Genomic DNA, 23,755 nt, shown 5'->3' on the forward strand with positions numbered 1-23,755 from the left:
ATCTACATATGGCTTTCCTCCAACCCGCCTTGGTGAATTCTTTCAACTAACCAACATATCTATTCGAAAGGGAAAGTGTGGGGGGGCTTCCCTGGTGGCTCAGTGGTTAAGAATCCGCCTGGCAATGCAGGAGACACGAGCCCTGGTCCGGGAAGATCCCACATGCCGTGTAGCAACTAAGCCCCTGCGCCACAGCTACTGAGCCTGCGCGCTAGAGCCCGCAAGCCACAACTACTGAGCCCATGTGCCACAATTACTGAAGCCCGCGCGCCTAGAGCCCCTGCTCCACAACAAGAGAAGCCACCACAATGAGAAGCCTGCGCACCACAATGAAGAGTAGCCCCTGCTCGCCGCAACTAGAGAAAGCCCGTGAGCAGCAACAAAGACCTAACGCAGCCATAAATAAATAAATAAATAGACAGATAGAAAGGGGAAGGGGGGGAGCATATTGATAGTAATCGAAATCTTCTATGTTTGGTGCGTTGAATGGATTATCTCATTTTATACTCACAACCCTCATAGGGTTCTTCTGCCTTAACAAATGAAGAAACTGGAGCCTCAGGACATTTAACTGTCTCAGAGTGGTTAAACAGTACTCCAGGTCTCACTCCAAAGTCCACATTCTAGCCTCTACCTGACTGCTGACATCACCGATGAATAAGCAGCCTCTTGATTTAGGAAAGAACATGCTTATTGTAAAATTCAAAAGCAGAATCACCCTTTCTTGTTAATAATCTTTTTCAAAATGTAAGCCAAAAACTGTTTACATCCCTGTTTTCTTTGGGTTTTGCTTATGTCTGAATTAAAAACAATGAGTCTGCATTACGAAGTTTTTCAGCAGATAAAAACACATTTTCCCCATAAACTCAATAAAAAGACCAAAAAAGCCCAGGAAAGCCCAGACACCTCAAAGGGAACCAAAGAAAGAACAATTTGTGCCCTTTCTAATCACCACCAAGTCAGAGAACTTGCAAATCTCACTTTACTTTCCAGATCCTTCCCCAACAACATGAGCAACAATTACCTCATTTGAATTTAATCCATCAACTGCAGCCAGAGGCACTTTCCCATGCAGCACTGTGCCAGTCACCTCTTTCATTCCAAATGCTGGGGAATCAAGGTCCTCCTTGATCCACATTCCAGCAGGGGAAGAAGCCTCCTCTAGAACAGGACTTCCTTCTTCTAAGACAGGCACTGAGTCAGTATGGGCAGTATCTCCCTGGAAGGGTACGCCAGCAGGGAACACTTCCTCCACAGCAGGCACTGCAGCAGCCGGGGCAGCAGGCTCCCCTGGGGTGGGCACTGCAGCAGTAGGGGCAGCAGGCTCCCCTGGGGTGGGCACTGCAGCAGCTGGGGTGGCAGGCTCCTCCGGGGTGGACACTGCAGCAGCTAGGGCTGCAAACTCCCCTGGGGTGGGCACTGCAGCAGCTGGGGCTGCAGACTCCTCTGGGGTGGACACTGCAGCAGGCAGGGCTGCAAACTCCCCTGGGGTGGACACTGCAGCAGCTGGGGTGGCAGCCTCCTCTGGGGTGGGCACCACAGTAGTGGGAAGTGCAGGCTCCTCTCGGGTGGGCACTGCAGTAGCTGGGGCAGCAGGCTCCCCTGGGGTGGCAGCCACCCCTGGGGTGGGCACCGCAGCAGCTGGGGCGGCAGGCTCCCCTGGGGTGGGCACTGCAGCAGCTGGGGCTGCAGGCTCCCCTGGGGTGGGCACTGCAGCAGCTGGGGCGGCAGGCTCCACTGGGGTGGGCGCTGCAGCAGTGGGGATGGCAGGCTCCCCTGGGGTGGGCACTGCAGCAGCTGGGGTGGCAGGCTCCCCTGGGGTGGGCACTGCAGGAGCTGGGGCTGCAGGCTCCCCTGGGGTGGGCACTGCAGCAGCTGGGGCTGCAGGCTCCCCTGGGGTGGGCACTGCAGCAGCTGGGGCGGCAGGCTCCCCTGGGGTGGGCACTGCAGCAGCTGGGGCTGCAGGCTCCCCTGGGGTGGGCACTGCAGCAGCTGGGGCGGCAGGCTCCCCTGGGGTGGGCACTGCAGCAGCTGGGGCGGCAGGCTCCACTGGGGTGGGCACTGCAGCAGCTGGGGCAGCAGGTTCCCCTGGGGTGGGCACTGCAGCAGCTGGGGTGGCAGGCTCCCCTGGGGTGGGCACTGCAGCAGCTGGGGCTGCAGGCTCCCCTGGGGTGGCAGGCTCCCCTGGGGTGGGCACTGCAGCAGCTGGGCCTGCAGGCTCCCCTGGGGTGGGCACTGCAGCAGCTGGGGCTGCAGGCTCCCCTGGGGCGGGCACTGCAGTAGTGGGGGCGGCAGGCTCCTCTGGCGTGGACACTGCAGCAGCTGGGGCTGCAAACTCCCCTGGGGTGGGCACTGCAGCAGCTGGGGCAGCAGGCTCCTCTGGGGTGGACACTGTAGCAGCTAGGGCTGCAAACTCCCCTGGGGTGGGCACTGCAGCAGCTGGGGCTGCAGACTCCTCTGGGGTGGACACTGCAGGAGCTGGGGCTGCAAACTCCCCTGGGGTGGGCACTGCAGCAACTGGGGTGGCAGCCTCCTCTGGGGTGGGCACCACAGTAGTGGGAGCTGCAGGCTCCTCTCGGGTGGGCACTACAGCAGCTGAGGCAGCAGGCTCCTCTGGGGTGGGCACCACAGTAGTGGGAGCTGCAAGCTCCCCTGTGGTGGGCACTGCAGCAGCTGGGGCAACAGGCTCCTCTGGGGTGGGCAATGCAGCAGCTGGAACAGTCCCCTCCAGGGAGGATTCTGCAACAGCTAGTACATCCTCCTCTGTGATGGCCACTGAAGCAGGTGGAGCAGTCCCCTCAGGAGCAGGCACTGCAACAGCTGGGGCAGCAGCCCTCTCTGTGGCTGATACTGCAGCAGCTGGGACACGTGCCTCCATGGTGGCCACTGGAACAACAGGTATGCCCTCCTCTGGGAAGGGCACTGTAAGAGCAGCTACAGCAGTTCCCGCTGGGGCAGGCACTGCAGCATCTAGGGCACCTTCTTCTACAGTGGGCACTGCAGCAGTTGGGTCAGGCTTCTGTGGGATGGATATCCATTCCTCCAAAACTGGTTCCGTATTACTAGCCTTGGTAACTTGTTCCTCCAGAAGGGTATTTAGCAATGAATCTGAATCTCTCATTTCTGTTTCCCCTCCCTCCAATGAGGCCACATTCAGCTTGGGCTTTATGTCATTCACAGTTTCCACTCCATTTCTGCTATGTCCCAGTCCTCCAACCTGCAGGTGCAGACTCAGGATCTCTGACTCTGGGGACTTCCTCTGGAGATCCTGGGAGACCCACTCTGGGAGGTCTCTAGGAAGATGTGCTGGGGCTCGGTCCTCCAGCCTGGCATCATAACCCAGTGCCTGTGCTTCACCATCCTCATCACAAGCTCCTTCCACGGACAACAATTCACAAAGGTCCACATCTCCCAAGGAAGTCAGACTGTTATTTCCTTGATTGATAGCTCCTTTCTCACCTTCCCAATGAATCTCATCTGTTAGTAAATGTGAATCATATGGTAACGCCTCTACTTCAGATCCTGAGGTAACATCTATTAGTTCATAGCTAACAGCAGAACTGAGGGGGACTCTGTCCACACACTCCTCAGCATTCCCCTCAGCTTCACTACAGTCCAGCTGGGACAAACTGCCATTTTCTTTGGCCAGCTTGGCTTCAAAGCCTGATACATTTTCTTCATGAGAAGCCCTGTGATCAGAGTTGGACAATCCTCCTGGGTCTGGCTTTCCTGGTGACTCCAGATCAGCTGGGTGTCTAAAGTTAAATTCCCCTGCAGTCTCAGGGCTAAAAGGCACTTTTTCACCCTCCTCCTCACTAACAGTGGAAGCGTCCCTCACGGTATCAGAGTAGGCAGTAAGTTCCAAAGTATTAGGCACCTGAGAAGAATCCAGGGCATTAAAATAGTCACAATCCAACCCAGGATCAGAGTCCTTTGCTCTTACATTTAAAAGGCCTACATGCTCCTTTTCTAAGGCAGCCCCTGGAAAATGACTAATTACAAGTGAATTTTCTGCATCCTGGGATGGGGCCAGCCCTTCAGAAGAGGCTTGAGTCTCCAGCTCAACTAAAGGAGTTACTCCTTCTTCACATAAACACTCCTTTTCAAGTTCAAGAAACATCTGCACTGAATCTGTGTCAGAGAGCTGCTCTGAATCGGCAGGACCAACAGTGCATTCTAAATCTGAAACAAGACCCTCTAGCCCCTGAGCAATTCTGTTTCTCAGTTCTCCTACAGCACTCTCACCTGTTAGGACACAACTGTAATCAAGCGATGCATCCTTGAAAACAGACGCCAAAAGGTTCTTAGCTGGCTGTGGGTCATCAGAACAACAGATCTGACCAAGAGCTAGGTGGTCAAAAGTCCCCAAGACAGCAGCTGAGAAGTCGGCTCCATCCTCCACCACTGCTACAGTGTTTGCTTGCTCTCTTTCTTCGAAAACATCTGCCAGGCTGTTCTTTTCCTCATCTGCCATTAGAAAAGTCTTTCCTCTCTCTGACAGTTTCTCTTCCTCCCACTCCTCCTCAGCCTCCATCATGATCCATCGCTCATCCTCCTCAAACTTTAGCTCAGACTCTGTTTTCTCTCTCAGGCTGGGGGTTATGAGAATACGCAACTCTGGATCCAACAGCTCTTCACTCAGGCAAGGGGAGAGAGGTGGCATTTCTACAGTGCAACCTGTGTCCTGAAGGGGGTGCTGCTTCTCGCCAAAGCCTCCCTTAGCCAAACTTTTCATGGCTCTGGGCCAGGTTGCACTTGAGAATCTGTGTTCCTGCGTTACATCTGTGTTACCACTTGCTGCTGCAGCTTCTGGCTCTAGAGGCTGGAATTCACGGGGAGAGATCTCACTGTGCTGCTGAAATCTGAAGTCTTGGCAATCTCCACCTAAGGTTTTCACATCCTGCCCTTCTGGAATACCTATGGATTTGGACACATGTTCCAGAGTTACGGACTCTGACTTAGGTTCCCTGTGGTCCAAATGACCAGAACTTTCTGTTAATGCAGAACTGGATTCCTTCTTCTCTTGCAAGCAAGGATTTGAAGCACCAGCTTCGGAAACCTCACTGAGAGAAGCTTCCATCCTTTCTGCAAATTCTGGGAAATTCGGTGGCATGAAGGACTTCCATGATCTCCTGTTAACATTGTCTTTGCGTTCTGCATTTGGCCGCCTTCTGGGTGGCACAGGTGCTGACTTTTGCACATCACTGCTTAGCTTTAGTGCATCAAATATTATTCTCTCATCCAACTTTTTGCCTTCTGGTGCTCTGGATTCAAAAACATTAGCTGCTGCTCCTAATGTACCATTGCTGGATATAGTACTTCCTTCTATCTTTTCCATGGTGCTTTTTGAAGTCTGATTAAGCTTTGACCCCTGGTCAATTTGTTCATTTATCCTCATTGTATCATATATAGATCGCTGCGGAACATAGCAATCCTCTATATAGCCATCCTCTTCCTCTCCTTTCCCCAGGCAGATGGGGTTCTGCCTTAAACAGTCTGGCCTGCTGAGTGGCTTACCCATATTTTTCAAACAAGATGAACCATCAACCTTTAAAAAGTTTCTCACGGGTTCCCCCAAAATGCATTCTGCTAAGTTAAAAATCCTTTTACATGTTCGTAACCTCAAACCACCAATTGGAACTTCCCTCCAGAAAGGCCTGGAAGTCCCACTTTGAAACCATTCTGAGAGACGCTCTAAGAACAGCTTTTTCCTCACAGGTTAGCAGCCTCATACTTGCAGGCAAATAAACGGTACAATGTATTCAACAAACAAAATAATTCCTTCTATGGCTTTTTTGTTTTTTTAAGAGCACTGCTCTTTCCAATTTAGTTTAAAAAATCATCTGATATTGACAAGTCTTATTCAATATCTAGTTCCACTCACTTCTCACCCAAGCAGAGTTGGAAGCAGAGGATTTATATCGATTGTGTCCTTTAATAACAATGGCACAGCCCCTCTGGTCTTCAAGTATGGCCCAAGCTCCTAGGAATTCCTTTCATTTTATCCTTAGTTCCAGCCCTGGAGAGTCCAGCTGGTCTGAATTAGTCATTCGTCCTCCCTACTTCGGGTGTTTGCATTTGAACTGGGCTGGTCGGCGGATATTCCTGCAACTTTAAACACAGGAAGTCCTTCATTCGCGGCCAGCTTGGGGCTTCCTGTCTCCAAAACATCATGGCATTGTTGTGGCTCCCAGAACAGCCCTGCGCCGTGGCCGCCAAACAAGGCGAGTGGAGCCCGGCGCCGGGCCTTTCAGAGGCCGGCAGGCTGCAGCGGCGGCCGAGAGTCACTCGGAAGGGCTCGCTCAGCGCTGCTCCCCCGCGCCGTGCCGCGCGCCCCGAGGGCCAGGGTTGCCTCACCGCAGGCTGGCAGGTGGCTCCCGGCCGCGCCGGCCTCCGGTCCCGCGCTCAGGAAGTTAGTTTGTCCCTCCGGCAGCTGAGTCCCGCATACTGTGGGCACCGCCTCCCCCGCCGCCTCCAGTCCCCGGCCCGCAGCCGCCGCGCCGCGGGCTGCATGTCAAGCAGCCGCCTCTATTCTCCGCCGCCGCCGGCCCCGCCGTCCTCCCCGCCCGCAGCTGTCACGGTCCCGGCATGCAAACTTCTGGCTGGGAACAAAAGGCTCCTCTCGGGCCGAGCGGGGGCGAGCCCTCCTCCCTCGCGCCGCGCGGCCCGCTCGCCCGCCGCTCGCTGGAAGTGCTCGGCTGGCGGAAGGCTCTCCTCCCCTTCCCCGCGCCGCCCCTCCCGGGCAGCCCCCCTGGACGCCGGGGAGCGCGACGCGGACGGCTAGGGGAGGAGGGCAGGGGCGGAGCCGCGACGGGGAGCTGCCCGAGCGGGAGGGAGGGGGCGGCGGAGGCGATTGGAAGCCGAGGCACCGAAGGAGGGGCTTCTGCGCGGCTCCGGGCGAGGGAGCCCGGCGCCGGCCGCTCAGCTCACAGGCCCACACCCACCGCGCCCCGCCGGGCCGGAGGGAGAGCCCCGCCCCCCGAGAGGGCGAGGGGCGGGGAGAGACACCCGCGTGAGTCTCGGCCGCGCCGCGCAAATCCCCTGACAAAGGAAAGCCCCGCCCTCCTGCCGGGGGCCGGGCCCCCGCTGCCCCCGCCGCGTACCAACCCGCCGGGCTCCTAGCCCAAAGGGCGAGCGAACCCAGAAGGGGCGCTCCCGCCGCCCCCCAGCCAGCCGGCTCTGGCGAGGGCCACTCTGGGCCCCATCTGCCGGCAGGGTAGCGATGCCGCTCGCATCGCTCCCGGATTCGGTTCTGCCGCCAAAGGGGTGTCCCTAGTCCCTCCAATGTCACCTTTAGCGCGCCTCTGCCGGGCCCAAGAACACTCCAGCCTTAAACCTGGCACTTAAATTCGGACCGAGTTATTGGATAAACTCCAGCACCTTCTCTCTCCGGCTCCTCACGTACGTCAGGTCTTGTTCCATTCCCCCTCCAAGATTTCTTTGCCCACAGATGTGAATGGTGTTGATGACTGAGGAGTAGGGAATTGGGGGGCCGCGCGACGGTGGAGATGCTGGCAGCGGTGCCCCACGCCCAAATACCTGGGCTCCTTTATTGCTGGGCACATCCAAGGAAACGTGAGCTCCCTGGGGCCAGCTAAAAAGCATGGGTATTTCAAGTCTCAAGATGGAAAATACTAGAGAAAAGTGGCCCACAATCCCGTCCACAGCTTTTTGGCTTTTAGAAAAGCCATCTAGGACTTTCCTGGTGGCGAAGTGGTTAAGAATCTGCCAGCCAATGCAGGGGACAGGGGTTCGAGCCCTCGTCCGGAAAAATCCCACACGCCACGGAGCAACTAAGCCCGTGCGTCAGAACTACTGAGCGTGCGCTCTAGAGTCCGCAAGCCACAACCCCGCGAGCCACAACTACTGATGCCCTTCCGCCTAGAGCCCGTGCTCCACAATAAGAGAAGCCACTGCAATGAGAAGCCCACACACCGCAACGAAGAGTCGTCCCTGCTCTCCGCAACTAGAGAAAGGCCTGTGCGCAGCAACGAAGACCCAAAGTCGCCAAAAATAAATAAATTTATAAAAAGAAAAGAAAAGCCATCTAGTCATCTGGTGACTGTTAAACAAAGAAAGTATAAAGGGCAACCCACGAAACTGTCCACCAGAGGCAGCTTCATATCTGAAGGGGTGTAATATGCTGCTCCCTTTGTGATGATCATTTTCTGATTTTATGAAGGAAAAAAAGTCTATAAATTACTGAATTGACCAAGTGGTCAATACAGATGGTAAAACTTATGGAAAAGTTATTTCTGTCCTTTACACAGACAGTAAGTGAAGCCAATAGTTGGTGTATGGAGATCTGGCAATGAAACCCTGAGCTGAGCCTTAGGCTTACTTGAGCCAGAGAGGTCCTTGACAAAAATGAGGTGTCAGCTGAAGCCTGTGATCAGAATTAAGCAGCCAAAAGACCGGCAAAATGTCTTACACTTCATTTCTCACTTTGAAGCTGATCAATTTCTGCCTACTCAAATCCAGAAGACTCTATCTGTAACTGAAAGGGAGGATGTGCAGACTAGATTGTGTCTTGACAGCCTTTCTAACTTGAATATTCTTTAGTTCTAAAACTGTTAAAGGAGCTGCCCCAGAATCCTGAGTCCTCCTGGTCCTATACTGCAAGACACTAGAAACACTGTCCTCTGAGGAACAAACAGCAGAAAGAACCAAGAATGCTTGACCTAGAGAAGTTTCCAAGCAATATGAGGAAGTGTCTAAAGGGCTGGGAAGTGGGAGGAAGGAAGCTTGTTCTGGATGTCTACTGAAGCTGGCACACTAAGATCCAAGGGCAGGTTTCAAACCGACAAAGAGCTTCCTCACAGCTATTCAAAGAATAGGGTGTCCCCTAAAGGGATGACTTTTCTGACCCTGGAGGTGTCTGAGCAGAAATTCAAGCAATCACTTGGCAGGGATTTGGGGAACGAGATTTACAATTCCTCTAACAGTTTGTTCAAGATGAATTTTAAGGTCCCTTCAAACTCTAACACAATGTGCCTGGAAGGCTTGATAAGCTTACAGATCTGATAACTTTACGTTTCAGGGAATCTGGGTTTTAATTTTCCTTTAATTATTAAGTACAACTGGAAAAACCCAGGAAAGGCAAGATCAATTTCACTAGCAAATCTCCCTGGCCAAATACACTCACTTATGTGTTGAGATATCATAACAGACTGTTTAGTGTGCCAGGGGCCCTCTGTTCGGAAGAATCTGAGCAATTCTGGCTCTGGACTAAGGGTGGGTGGTTATTCTATTATAAAGAATGATATTGATGTGGAATCACAAACTTCATGGCCAGAAATTCCTTTCCTGTTTCCTCACCAAGGCAGGTGCCAGTCAATTCAGTCTTTTCTTAATCCCTCCCCACACCTATCTACCTTATTCTCACCACTCTCACCAATGCTCCATATTATAATACAAATAAATAAGTGGAGCATTTTAGCAACTATGAAGTTCAGATTCAAATTACTTATCAGCTTAAGTCACACTCTCTGACTAGTGTATTAGGAGACCATTACAGATAAATCTCCCCAAAATTCAAACACATCCCCAAATGCAAACACAGCCTTGTGGAAAGGATTACATAAAGTTGGCCAATTATCCCGCCCCCCACCCCCGCAAAAAGTACTTCTCTCCTTATGTAAAATCATCAGTTTGTGTTTAGAAGGAAAGGAGGCACAAAGTCTCTTTCCTCCATGTCTTATTTTTTTTTTTAATCTGTTCATGAGTTTCTCCTTAGTTTTGGTATGTGGAACTCTGCCAATAGCCATCTCAGTGACTGAAATAAATACCTGATACAGCTTTCAACTTCTTGTTACCCTGACAGCTCCAACAAAAAAAAAGCATCTGTTCATTTCACATGCTGTGTGTAAACTTTTAAAAAGAGAAGTACAGGGAGCACCCCTTTGGATGCTTCCCCCATTCCTATAACACAAATATCTGTGTTGATGCCAAATTTCAAATTAGTTTCCAATTAATTGATTACAGAGTTCAAAGAATTCTCTACTCATTTCAAAATTCCTAAGAACAGAATTGGTGTCAGATTTTCCTTTGGTGAACTTGGAAGAAAGAACAGTCCTGGCCTTTCCTGCTGTCTCCTAATTAAAATAGCAAGGTGGAGTCTCCTCACACCCTAACACAGCTCCCTTTCCAAGTTTTGGACTTGGCACTTTGCCTTTGTCTGCTCCCGACTTTTAAACCACCAGCCTCCTAGGAAAATCTGGAGACCCTAGATCCACACTTCCTCAGATTCTATACTGCCTTTTCATCCACCTCTCTCTCGGAGGATTAGTGCTGACTAGAGGAGGGGACAGAAGGCTGGTTGGATCTTGCACATTTAAAATTTACAAAATGCCTTTCATCTTATGATCTCTAGACTTCACAAGCGTTTATTTAGTGGCAAGTGGAAATTCCACAGTATTCGTCTGAACCCGTTGGGCATCCGTCACTACCATCCTTTTATTACATAAAGATGGCTACAGAGTGGCTCATTAAGCAATGCAGCATGATGTGAAGCTTGCTTTAAATGGGATGCTAAGGACTTTGATGCTCTTTGAGTTCTCGTGTATTTTTGAACTCATGAGAAAACTTTCCACACACTCTTCAGGAACTCTCATGACCTCTGTAAGCCCTTTCCTGCTTGTAGACTTTCCAAAAGACAGTGTATTAATCCCTCTTTAGCCACTCCCCAAGACAGTAGTGATGACAAAAGCACAGGGCTTTGTAAGTGAGAAAGGGCCTAACAGAAGCACAGGGCTTTGTAAGTGAGAAAAGGTCTAACAGAAGAGTGGGAGGAAGGAAAGCAGGGGATTACGGAGGGAATCACATTTACTCATTAGGATCTGGATATACAGAGACAGTAAAGAAAGGATTTCTAAGTGAAGGACTAGAGGCAGGAAACCTAAAGAGGTAGGGACCCTAAAGAAGCAAATTCAAGGTTATCATGGTTTAAGTTATAGGATATATGCAAGGGAAAGATATGCAAAGGTCAGAATGCTAAGTAGCTCAAGGCCAGTTCATGAAGGCCCTTGAATGCCAAGCGTGAACTTTTGCTTTATTCAGAACACCATGACTACACCAAGACTTACTTATTTAACTTACCAGGGGGTCATGTGAGTTACTGAGTGGTGTGTGGAAAGTTTCCTAAGAATTTGAGCCTGGCTGCTCATTCAACTGCTGTTTAATATATATTATTGCATTAAAAAATCCAAATCCTTAATTTACAAATGACGCTTGGGGTGCTAAACTTACTTTTCCAAAGGAACACAGCTATTAAACACCTAAGCTCTTAAGATTTGAGCCTAGGTTTGCTGATACTGCACTGGTATAATATGTATAGAACAGAGCATAGTTGGGGAAGATGGAAGGTGGAACAATCAGCTAGGAGGGTTACACAGTTTAGGTAACAGGTAACAAAAGCCCGGACTCATGAAACTGAAGAAGGGCGTGATAAAGAAATTGCAGAGGCAGACGATTTGGACTTTACAACTGATCTGATAGAAGGTAGAGGTTAGGGGGAAAAATAAATTTAAAATAAGGCTGTCATATTACTCTTGGATGACTGAGGGCACAGTAGTACTGTAAGACAGCAGCAGGGAGGAAGAAAACACTGCAGGAGACAGCACATTCCATGTGGAGCATACTGAGTGTGAGGGACTCAAAGGCTACCCATGTGGAGGTGTCCAGAAAGACTGAAGTTCAGGGCAGAGATAGACACGTGGAAACTTTCTCTTGTAGAACGGTGAGGGGTTGGACATCCTGGGGCTGAGTGTGGAGAGAGGGGAGAAGAGGGCAGATGACAGGATTTTAGGCACCACATGTTGGGGAGGTAGAAAGACAAACCAAAACAGAAAGCAGAAGAGCAGCCAGAGAAGAAAACGGAGAGAGCACAAGGTCAGGAAAGTAAACGGACAGGAGGGTTTTAAGAAAGAAGATATGATGTTAAATGGTGCACAAGGAATGAGGAAGACAATGAGTTAGACAAGGCCACTAGCCTTGGCAACTAGGATGTCAGGAGGTACTTCCGAAAGAATGGTTTCAGTGCAGCAATGGGGGCTGGGTCAGACTGTAGGGGATTAAGGATAAGCAGTGGTGAGAAAGTAAGTATTGGTCCTCCCTTATTGCGACTCTTCTTCTGGCTTCCATGACACTGTGCTATACTGATGGTACCTTTCTAGCCAGTCCTTCTTTTGTGTCTTTGGGCTCCTCTTCCCATCCTCTTAAGGCAAGTAATTCCACAAGGTGTAGCCTTGGTTCTTTTCATTTGTTCAATAAATATTTATTGGGATCTACTACGTGCCCTAAACTATGCCAGACACTAAGGGAGAAAGTGATGAGCAAGACATCATCAGGAGCCTATGTTCTAGTAGAGGAGACAGACATTCATTTTAATTCAATTGCAATAAGTACTCTGAAGGAAAAGCAAACAGTGCTATGAAAGCATCTGTCAAGGGCCCTGATGTGGTCTGGAGGTTCAGGGGAGGCTTCCTTGAGAAAGTGACCATGTGGGCTTTCACTTAACACCAAGAGGAGCCTTTCCAATTCTAGGATGGCATGACTTCACAACTTTCACAAAGTAGCAACTTCACAAAGGTGCTTAGCTATTTCTATGAAACATATCCCTGGGCTGAATCTCTAAGGAATCTTGCTGTAGGGGTCCTCTCTCCAACGTTAGAAAAGGAGGTAAAATAAGTAATACAGAGTCAAGAGATTTTTGAAAACTCTTTCATTTTGTTACTAAAGCAATTCTTATCACTGATCACAAACAAACAACTTAGGTTTGAATTTAAAGAATTAGACCCAAATCAGAGCTCTTTCTCTGGGAGTGAACTGCAAGATGAGAGAGATACTAAATGGTTTACTTGAATGGATGCAATGAATTCAAGCTGGAGAAGACCTAAGACAGGTTCAATTTCTTTGAATTCTTATCTTCTTCTTCCCTTGCTCACAAATACACGCAACCAAATACTAGAAACATATATTTGCTGAAAGCTTTTCTGTAAAACATCTTGATCTGGTATATGTGCTTGGCAGAGAGATTAATTGTATCTGTGTTTTTAAGCTGTTTCCTCTGAAATTAAGCTGATATTTTTTCCCCTCACATCTTAATGTTTTAATTAAAGATTGATTAATATTAAGAGGTGTCTCTCTCAAAGATGCTGACTTGGTAGTTGCCATTGTATGGCAACAGAGGAAGGTAACATGGTCTATGCTAAAAGCTAATTAGGCCAAGGACCCTGAGATCATTAAAGCTGATCTGCTAGGTAACTGAGTGACTGGGGAAGTCACTGAGCTGATAATGGCTTCTGGTTAATTCTGGTTAATGATTTGAAAATAATACTGATTTGTAGAGCACATAAACCAAGGTCAAAATGGTCTCAGAGAAACTTGCTGGCTGTGGGATTCTGATATCAATGAATGAATAAATTAATTAATAACCATGTATATGTATGTATGTGTACATATAGTATATTTAAAGCTGTGTTAAGGAGTCATGACCTAAACCTGCCTATGTATTGCTGGTATAGGGCTGGAAACAAGCTCTTCATTTGTTCCCCAGAAAAACTGCTCAGGAAGGCTCTTTGTCCATCCACCTGTTTCACTGCTGTTATCAAACTAATTTACTTTATCTTCATCATTTCCATTTTTTCAAGAAGAAAAAGAACTAATTTAATCTGGTGCTGGGTCTTAGATCAGAACTTCTGGGGAATGATCAAGCTGTAGGCACCAAGGGAATACCTTTTCTTATTAAAAAGATTTCATAATATTATAATTTGTGTGTCTGGATACACTTCTTAAAAGAATATTATCATTTATTGAGCATTTAATATCTGCCTAGGGTTTTCATCTACATCACTTCATTTGATTCTCATAAAAACCCTAAAGGTAGGATTTACCACTGTTCACATTTTATAGTTGAAATAACTATACAGAGAGGTTAAGTAATTTCCCCCAAGGTCACTCAGCTAGTAAATGATAGAGCCAGAATTCAAAGTTGAATATTTCTGACACAACCTCGTATTCAGTTTTTCTCACTACGCCAAGCTGAATGAAGTATGAAGATTCTTCTTGGTGTCAACTAGTTGAGTAAATGACAATGACTCTAATGTAATGGGTAACTACAAGACAGTATTTCAGAACCTGGCTTTCTTCGGGTGCATCTCAAGTAGTAAATTCCTTAGTTTTACTTTGTTCAGGCTAATACTGAAATGAAACTGTGTTTCTTTAACATATGATAACTAGTAGAGAAGGAAGGGAGCCCAGAGGCAAGATGTAGAGGTGAGGAATCCAGGCTAGGATTAGAATTTCTCAGGACACACAAGGATTTACCTCAAGTGTTGCGGAACAGTTAGCATTTTGAATCCTACAGTTCACGTGGCGTAAAGAGCACTCATTCAATCAGTCAAATATTCACTAATCTCCAACTATGCATATACCCATATGCTAACTACTTTGAGAGACACAAAAATGGATATATTAAGATGAGGGATGGGACAATGCATATAATCATTAAACGCCAAAATTAGGCAGTATATGATGAAGGCCAAATGAGTTACACATATTAAGTGATTTAAGAGAACAGGAGAAGTAGTGAGCTAGCCTGGGGCGGGGGGCTATCAAGAAGGTTTTGAGGAGGTCAGGTATGAGTAGAAATCAAATAGGTAAAATGAATAAGAAGTGTTTGGGATAAGTGGATGGAGTGAATGGTCTATATAGGAAACAAGACTGGATAGACAGTAGGGATCAAAAATGTGGTTCCTAAGACCGGAGAAGCAAAAAAGTGGAGGCACAGACACAGACCTGTTTTGCAGGATGCCACCACTTAATCCATCAGATCGGATGGCTCCTGCATTGATCTGGGGGAAGGATAAGCACTCACAGAAAGAAGGGTGAATACAGACAGATGCTAAGGGAAAACCACCTTGGAGGCCCAAGTTTTAGAAGGCTACAGCATAATTTATGTCTGTTTTTTCCGTGGGAACCATGTGCATACACGCTAGCTGTCCAATCACACTAGCTCTCTGCATTCCTAACAGAGGATCTTTTGTTCCAAATAGCAAGGCTCAAAAGAGACAGTCTGATAAAATCACACTGAGGTCAGTACTCCCAGCTGGTGCAGGGCTGATGCCATTCCATAACACACCCTACAGGAAGCAGCTTGAGATACACAGCTGATTGATTTCCACAGCAGGAACCTTGTGGCAGGCAGGGTGGGGTGGGGACTGGTCAAGCATGGAGAGAATTCTTTAGCCACTGACTCAAATTAGTTCACCAAGATCCTGACCTGATCCAACAGATCTGTACAAGTCATTCTCAGAACCAACACTGTTTCTGGACTAAATTTTGAAAAAAGGGAGGAAAACCACGAAGCTTCCCCAGGCAATGGGACTATTTCATCAGTTAACTCTTACTTGTTATGGAACAAGCTTTGGTGCCAAACAGATCTTTCCAATCCCGGCTCTAACATTTATTTGCTCTGTGCTTGAACAAGTTACTTTAACATCTTCAAATCTCAGTTTTCTTACCTGCAACTGGGATTTTAAATATCTGATTTACGGGGGTTTAAGATCAGAGATAATTTAGACTTAGGTCTCTCTTACTGTTCTTACCACTATATCACCACCACTGCAATTCTTTGTGCCTGTTTCTCCTACTGCACTGTTAACTAGAGACTATCTGAGACCCCAGCTCTCACCACAAGGACTGGCCCAGAGCAAATGCTCAGAAAGATGGACTGAAAGGAATACAGAGCCCCTTCCTCCTAACCCCCCAAAAGTGATCCACAGACCATCACCCTGCAGCACACCACTTATTCTCATCCCTGGGTGGCCAAAGTTCTGAAAGGTCCACATTTCAAATCACAGTACTGGTGGTAGGAAAATAGCTTCTGAAGGCCCAGGGGATAAGTGTATCCCATTAATCTGCCACAGCCACTAACAGAGACTGGTATTTGAAAAGTACTCGGTAGTGGCACTGGCAAAGTAATAAGGAAGGTGGGGAGGGAGCACATTCTCCCCATAGCTAGGTTTTTCCAACCAGGACAGCTGAGACTTGGGAAGAGTCTGTCTGGCAGGAGACAGCCTTTTGGTGCAGTAATGCTTTGGTGCAGTGACCTGACCTGAACTGACTCCCTGTGGGACTGATTTTATTCCTGGTAAACCAACCACCTCTAACAACAAAATGCCCTTAAGAGCAACTCATCGTACCTCCTAGAGAATCACCACTTATGGCTTGTGTGCCAGCCAGTTAGCTGGAAAGTGCCCAGGACTAGGCTAAGGCTGAGACCACTTACCATGCATTCTAGACACAGCGAGAAACAGCGCCGCTCTGCAAGTCTGTGCTTATCTCAATCACGTCCACTAATCAAAAATCAACAATAAACACAAGTTCTGCACAGGATAAATTTCAGTTTTTCTGGACACACATGTTTCACATGATGATCAATCTTGGTTGCAAATGCTACATGCTGACACTACATGTGGAGAATTTCAGTAAATTCAAAGAGAAACTCCTCACTCCTTCCTTCTGGTTGAGGATATATTCGCTTTTGCTTTAAAATCTTCCCTTTGCTATCAAAATTTCCAGATGGATTTTTGTGAAATCCATCAACACTTTCTTGACGCCCTTCCATTTGATTTTACTACCTTCACTGAGGCGTGAGGCTCCTTCAAGATGATGTAATGGCTACAATCTTGGGATTTTGCTTGTGGTGCTGATATTTAAAATATTAATGGCCATACTTTAAAATGGGGCTGGAAAAAGTTCAACGTGAAGCAAACTCAAGGGTCTTAAAGGCTCCTTCACCTTCTCCCCACCCAGCTGCTACGGTGTGGGTGGAGAGGATTATTACAGAGCATTGGAATTCTTGGGGGGGGGGGGAGGTGCAGAGGGGGATGGTCACATAAGGGTTATAAATATCAGCGGCCAGAGCTGTGAGCTCCTGGGCTGAGGACAGACTGTAGTCTCCCCTTAAAGGCACAGAGCAAGGAAGCTCCCTCAAGTATTTCCACAAAGGAAGTTCCTCTTCTCCACAGAAATGCTCAGCTGAACACCTGCAACAACCAGTCAACGCAAAAGAAACCGCAGATGCCAGGAAAAGGGACGAGGTTTTTAAACCAAACACAGATCAGCACCAGCAAAAATAAAGAATCCAGGGCCCGGCCTAAGGGTGTTGCTAACTACACAGTCATAACCAGATTACCAGAAGGCAGCGTGCCACGTCAATATTTATCTTAACGAGCACCTTTTCCAACTGAGTCCTAAATTTCCCACATACAGGTGGCACTTTTCTCCTATCTAGGGCAATGGTTCTCAACGAAGGGAAAATTTTTCTTTCCAGGGGACATCTGGCAATGTCTAGAGGCATTTCTGGCTGTCACACTGGGGAAAGGTTGCTACTGGCATCTAGTGGGCAAAGATCAGGGATGTTGCTAAACGTCCTCCAATGCACCGGACAGCTGCCCACAACAAAGAATCATCCAGCCCCAAATATCAGGAGTGCTCAAGTTGAGAAACCCTGTTCTAGGGCATTCGTTTTACTTCCTTGGACCCCAGTAGTTCCTATTGGAGTAGCCTTGTTTAAGGAAGAAGGAAAAAACCAAGGCAGGCCAAGGGTCAGCACAAGGCAGGGCAGGCAGGGGTGGTGAGGTTCTACTCATCTTATCCTGACGGCTGTGAAGCTGGAGATACCTAAACCTCCAGTGACAGACAGGTCACACCAAGTGTGATTTCCTTTCTCTCCAAGGGCAGGTAGATAATGCTAACCTCACTTGCTTTCTTCTCTGGTAAATCTAACTGGCAAAGACGAAGATGAGCTGATACTGTCTTTGTAATTATTTGAAAGTAAGGAGTGAATATCTATCATTGTGCAAACTGGCAGTCTCTCAGCTCCATGGCAGGCCCTGTCCTCCAAGGGTTTTCACACGTGCTCACAGTGAAGCTTATGCTTGCTTTCCATGAGGCCAAAAAATCAGATGAACCGGTTTATGGGGCTTTCTTGTTCTGGCTTCAGAGTAGGATAGAGGTCCCCAGATACCCTGGGCTCTACTCAGACTGAATCAGGACTGAGAACAGTCCTAAGAAAGCCTGCTGCCTTACCTGTAGCCCACCAAACCCCAAACCTCCACACGTCCTGACTGAGAGGCAGGTGTGGTTCCTGAGGGGGGTGCAAGGGAGGGGCTGGTGTAAGACTCAGAATGATCTCAATTCTTGGGCTTCCCTGGTGGCGCGGTGGTTGAGAGTCCGCCTGCCGATGCAGGGGACACAGGTTTGTGCCCGGGTCCGGGAAGATCCCACATGCCGCGGAGCGGCTGGGCCCATGAGCCATGGCTGCTGAGCCTGCGCGTCCGGAACCTGTGCTCCGCAACAGGAGAGGCCACAACAGTGAGAGGCCCGCGTACCGCAAAAAAACAAAAAACAAAAAACAATGATCTCAATTCTTGATTACAAAACCTACATAGGGAATTTCAAAATGAGGAAAGCTTCTTGTTACCATCAGACTTACAGATTTCTTCTCCAAATCTGGAGTCTTTCTCTTCCCTTCCTAGGAAGGTCACCCTGGGGGAATTCTTTGACTTAAGTTTCAGTGAAATAAAGGTCCCTCCTTTCTTGTTAGACTCTAGTTATATATATACAGTTCCTTTTCCTCACTAATCAGAGACTCTCTTGTTCAGGAAAACAGAATTTCCTGAAGAGATGAGCCAAAGTCTTCTCCTTCCAGTTTTCTGCAAACATGCTCAATATTCTCTTTCGTGATTTCTGGAATGGCTTCTTCCTTTCTACGTCCAACAGAGAGCAGAACCCAGTAAAGTGCCTAACTCAGGAGGTTTGAGGCTTTTGCTTGTTTAGTGGGAAAGGACTCTCTTCCATTCCCATCTGATAGGTCCTCGCTGGCTGTCCAGATTCTATCAGTTATTCAGAAGCAATCGAGGGAAAAGTCTTTCCTAGGAATAATGACTTTCAGACTTTCACATTCATTTAAGAAGGAAATAACTTTTCCCAGAGGCTAACTGCCTTTCCTAGCATTTTTCAGCACTGTTGCACAGTCCCAAGTAAGCCTGGGGTTCTCCACAGACCTGACTCATTTCTCTATTCTGACCATCCCCCGTGGAGTCAGCTAGGTCAAAGCACAGCCCACGTTTCTGTTTCACAGATTCATACCCTCTTCTCTACAGCAGATTCTGTGCTGAGAGCGTGATCCCATTGTAAAAAGACAAGAGTTGAAAACTTAAAGCGAACACTGTTTTTTTAATACTTACCTTCATCTCTGCTCTTTCTTATTAAAAAAAATTTGAATCTGAAAGCAGAGTCACACTGTATGCATCTGGTCTGCTGCTGGTGTGAGGGAAGATTAATCTATCGCTGGACTACTCCGCACATTAACCCAGGAACTCAACGCTCAGATCGTGAAAATGACTCAGTCCTCAGAATGGGTCCAAAAAGACCTTCCCTTGGCTCAGCCTCTAGGGAACTGTGACCTGACACACAGAGCTTTTCCCTTCTCATTGTTTTCACTTCCCATGAGCTCAGCATGAGCTAAGCCAGTACTGTGTTCCTCCCCTCCTGCCTCAAAACCTTTGCTGGGAGGAGGCAAAAACTCTTCCCAAAGCCCTTGACTTTACAAGGTGGACCTGTGGAACCAGGCTTCTGATTTGCACCCCCAGCTGGAGGAGGGTACACACGGGCACTCAACTTCACCACCCTCCTTCTCGCACTCATCTTCTCATCTTGCCTTGTCACCACCAGTTCCCTGCAGATACACACACTGGCCCCAGCTGCCATATCCACAGTGTCGGTGGTGGGAGGCTTCTTCTTAGAAAGCAGCAAAACAAGTCTGTTATCCCAAGCAACTAAGCGGCTACTGAACCCTGAGTGCTGCTGGGCTACACACTAGGATACAAATAAAATATGGGAATGTCCAATAATTTCTCAAAAGCTTTCAGCAGCGTCAAAATTCAGAATGTCTCTAGAAACCAAGGATTAAATGAAAAGGAAACAATCGCTTGTCCTCAAATCCAAACACTATATATGCCTGCCTGTGGATTCTTTTTTATATCCTAGGTCATATTTAATACAATTTTAACAGGCTTGTTTAGTTTGTTTTCTAGCTCACAGAAGATCAGAAGGAAGGGACAGACTGCTCAAGGCAGACTCAGTGACAGCAGTGAAAAGTAAAGCAGTGAGAAATAATACCTGATAGCAGGGCAATGGGGGAAAAGGCAGAAACTACATCCCCCCATGCATACATACACATACACATACATCCAACCCAACCAGTTCAGCAATTAGAGGCCCTAAACAAGGACTTCAATACAGAACTCAAACTGCATGGTAATTTAAGAACATTTAGTACAAAGCAGCCTCACCATAGTAGAGAACAGTATAATCTGTTTAGTAATGTTAACCTGCACTCATAAGAACTTACATACAATATAATGTTTAGGAAATTAGGCAAATAAAAGTTAAAATAATTCCATATAAACCAGAATCTAGTTTGATAAAACTACTTTGGTGCCTCAAGGGATAAGCTTCAATTTTCTAAAAAACTCATTTAGTTGGTTAGACAGTTGATTCTAAGTAACCCAGATCCAAGTAAATCAGATAAATGAAGCATGCCTGTAGCAGAGCCTCTCCTTTTGAGGGGCTTACAATGGAAGAGGGAAGAGAAGCCCACGTGGTGAAGCAGGAAAGGCCACCCAGCCACTGGATTAGTTGTATGCATTTCCCAGAGGATAACATGTGGGCTCATGGCTTTGAACCTTCTCTACCTACCCTTTCCTCACCCGGTGCCTCAAGAATCCCAAATACGATGACTTGTGTTGCTCCACATTGCACTGTAAGGGGGTCTCCGGCCAATGTCTCACCTTAGTGTGCTAAACATCCCCCAAGCTAGAGGGCCCTTCTGAAACAGCCATCTTTCTACATCTGGATCCTGCCTACAAATCTGTGATCTTTTTCGGGACCACGTGGCTCTGGCCTGGTGTCAACACCACCTTTCCATCCATGTTTTTAACAGAAAGAATCCTAACAGGCAGGGGCTCTGAGAGAACTAAGTAACTCTGATGGCAGAGTGTTACTGTGTAAGTAGGAACAATCACCACTGGTGATGGAAGTAAGGTATCCTTTCCAAATCTACTCCAGGCACCAAGAAGGAAGAAGCAAGCAAACAGGCCTCCAGCAGGGAAGCGAGGTGCTTTTAGGTTAAGTCTTGGGGTGAAAGGCTCAGGCAGTGAGAGCCAAGACCCAGCAGACAGCCCTGGGTTCCAAACCCAGACCTGGCAAATTTGCGCTTTTGAGTCAACTCCTCTCATCTTCCCGGCTGTTTTAATATAGACTCACAAAATCTCAGGACTGGAAATTCTGACTCAGGCAAAGAATCAAAATATTTTTGCAGTTAAGGCAGTGCTTCTCAAGCTCTCGTACGGGCAGAGAGCTTGTGCTCTTGAGGAGTCTAAGGTGTAGTCTTAAGCACTACTTGCTACAAGTGGAAAATTTCTCTTAAGTGTCATGTTTGGTCTTAATAATTCATGAGAATTTTTCATTTTGTCTCATAATACATCAATAATACATCAATAATTTTCCCTCGAAATCTGTGAAAAAATCCACACTTTAGCAAGATGAGCCCATGTTTATCTTATGGATTCTCATACCTCGATATGAAAAACAGGGCCCTCAACAAACATTCACTATTGTTACAAAATTGGTTAATCTGAAATCTCAAGAAATCATAAGAGAAGATTCTTAGAGTAAGAAATAAGGTTTGGACATTTCTTTCCATACCCTTAATTGGTTATAAACATTAAAACAGATTACAATAGAAAAATGTTCAAACCTGTTGCCCAGAAGTCCAAGAGACTGTCTAGTCTCCAACCTGTGTGCTATGGTGGTGACAGAAGTGAGAATAATGAAACCAGGGACAGAAGTTAAGATGTGCACTCAATCGGTCTCCAAGTTACAAGAAAAGAAATACACATACTAGACAGAAAAAGATTAAAAAACAAGGGTAAGACTTACTTTAAAATCTGCTAATTGTTGGTTGATGACATCCACCTCGGTCCCCACTACCCACTGGAGCGCTTCCCCCTCCTCTGCCGCTGTGGTCATGTCATTGAGTGCTTTCAGCTTCCGATAGAAGTCCTCGACCCGGCCCAGGGTCAGCTCCAGCTGCTCCTGCCGAGCTTTACTCCTCTCCATCAGTTTGCCACACTGTTTGCTCAGGGCTTCTAGCTCCCTCTTGAGTCCTAACAAGTCCAGAGTCCCTTCTTCCTCCAGCATTTGTCGGCACTCTGCTTCAGAGGCTTCTATGTCGAACTTGAGGGCTTGGATTTTGTTAAGGAACAGCCGTACATCCTCGATCTGGGACTGGAGGCTATCAGTGTCTCTGCCGATAGCACCCATGCCATCGAGCTCATCGTCCAGGTCTGCCAGCTGAGAAAACATTTCTCGGACTCGGCAGTGAAACTGGCCAATGCCCTCCAGCTTGCTTTCCATTGCCATGCAACCACTGTTCACTCTTTGCATCACTTCTAGGAACTCCTGCTGGGTGACCTCAGCTTGATGCAGAAGTTGGGAAGCATCAGATCCATCCGGGGCATCTTCTACCAGGCCCCGAGTGAAGTTCCTCAGATAGTCCACCTGTGGCTCCAGGGTCTGCAGCACTTCCTGTTGGGCTCTTAGCTTCTCCAGGTTCTTGTTGCTGCAGGCTTGAGAGCCAAGAGCATCAAAGATCTCAAGTTGGTGTTTGGCCCCTTCAACTTTCTTTTCAATATTCTTAAAGCTTTCCTGGAACTCCTTGAGCCTCTGAGTCATTTCTTCAAGGGACCCTGTCTTGGCCTGTAGCTCTTCTGTAATGGAATCCATGTTCTGGTTGATCCCAGCCTTCTCATCCCGGATATCATCCTCATCTGTTTCTGAAGAGTTAATCAGAATGTCAGCAGCACTGTTCAGGATTTCTAGCAGGGAGCGGCGCTTTTCCACCTCACTCAGCATAGCCTTTGATCTCAGGAGATTGGACTCCAGCTGCACTGGATCCAGAGTGACCCGCAAGTCAGACATCTTGACCTTACAATCTTCTATCCATGGCACGAGATCCTCCACGTGCCACTGATATTTCTGAGCTTTCTGCAGACAGTCCTTGAGCCTGGACTGTCTGTCTGCAGTTTTTTTACTAAGCTCTTCCCAATGGCTTTTGAGCTCAAAGAGCTGGTTTTGTAAAGTTTTCTTCTCTTCTCCAGGAGGTACAGAAAGAAGCAGAGATTCTCCTTCTGCCACAATCACCTCATAGGAACCACTGTGTTGGTTAAGGTTCTTCTGAAACTCTTCATTGTCCTGTAGCTGAGACTGTAGCCGCTCTAATTTTGCAGAAATTGGGCGGTTTTTTGCTTGCTGGCTTTGTTTGTCATCCAACCAGGTTCTCAGCTCATCAAACATTTGCTGGAACTGCTGGGTGCTGGCAAGAGCTGCCTGGAGTCTGTTCATGCGATCAGCTGAAATGAGAAAATCAAATTTAAATCATCAAGTCTGAACATGGCATTTAAAATGTTTGCTGAGAGTACATGGTCTAATCTTAGGAAAAGGAAACTAATGCTAATTGAGGGTCTACCATAAAAGAAGCACACGGCGAAGCTCCTTCATTTACTATACTCTATTTAACCCTCACATCAACCTTGTAAGGTGATATGAGTAACAGAAGCAAACTTTTAACTTCTAAGCTGGTAAAAAGCCATAAATGTTTCTAGGAAAAGAGGCAACAAATTAATGA

General features: G+C 47.5%; 1 protein-coding gene across 4 annotated transcripts in view; it reads right to left on the bottom strand.

The window, feature by feature from the left end:
* Positions 1-23,755, bottom strand: part of MACF1 (microtubule actin crosslinking factor 1) — a gene marked incomplete at its 5' end in the record, with an annotated part of 341,117 nt that overhangs the window by 60,471 nt on the left and 256,891 nt on the right. For 3 of the 4 annotated variants that reach the window (XM_082674679.1, XM_082674680.1, XM_082674678.1), the window contains one exon: positions 22,009-23,480. In XM_082674679.1, coding sequence (XP_082530805.1) covers positions 22,009-23,480 — 1,472 coding nt within the window. Of the gene's footprint in view, positions 1-1,024; positions 6,160-22,008; positions 23,481-23,755 lie in introns of those variants that run through there. The other variant, XM_082674681.1, reaches the window with a different exon arrangement.

This window comes from Grampus griseus (genome assembly GCF_964374135.1).
Source record: "Grampus griseus genome assembly, chromosome: 1".
In the NCBI taxonomy this organism is placed as follows: Eukaryota; Metazoa; Chordata; class Mammalia; order Artiodactyla; family Delphinidae; genus Grampus; species Grampus griseus.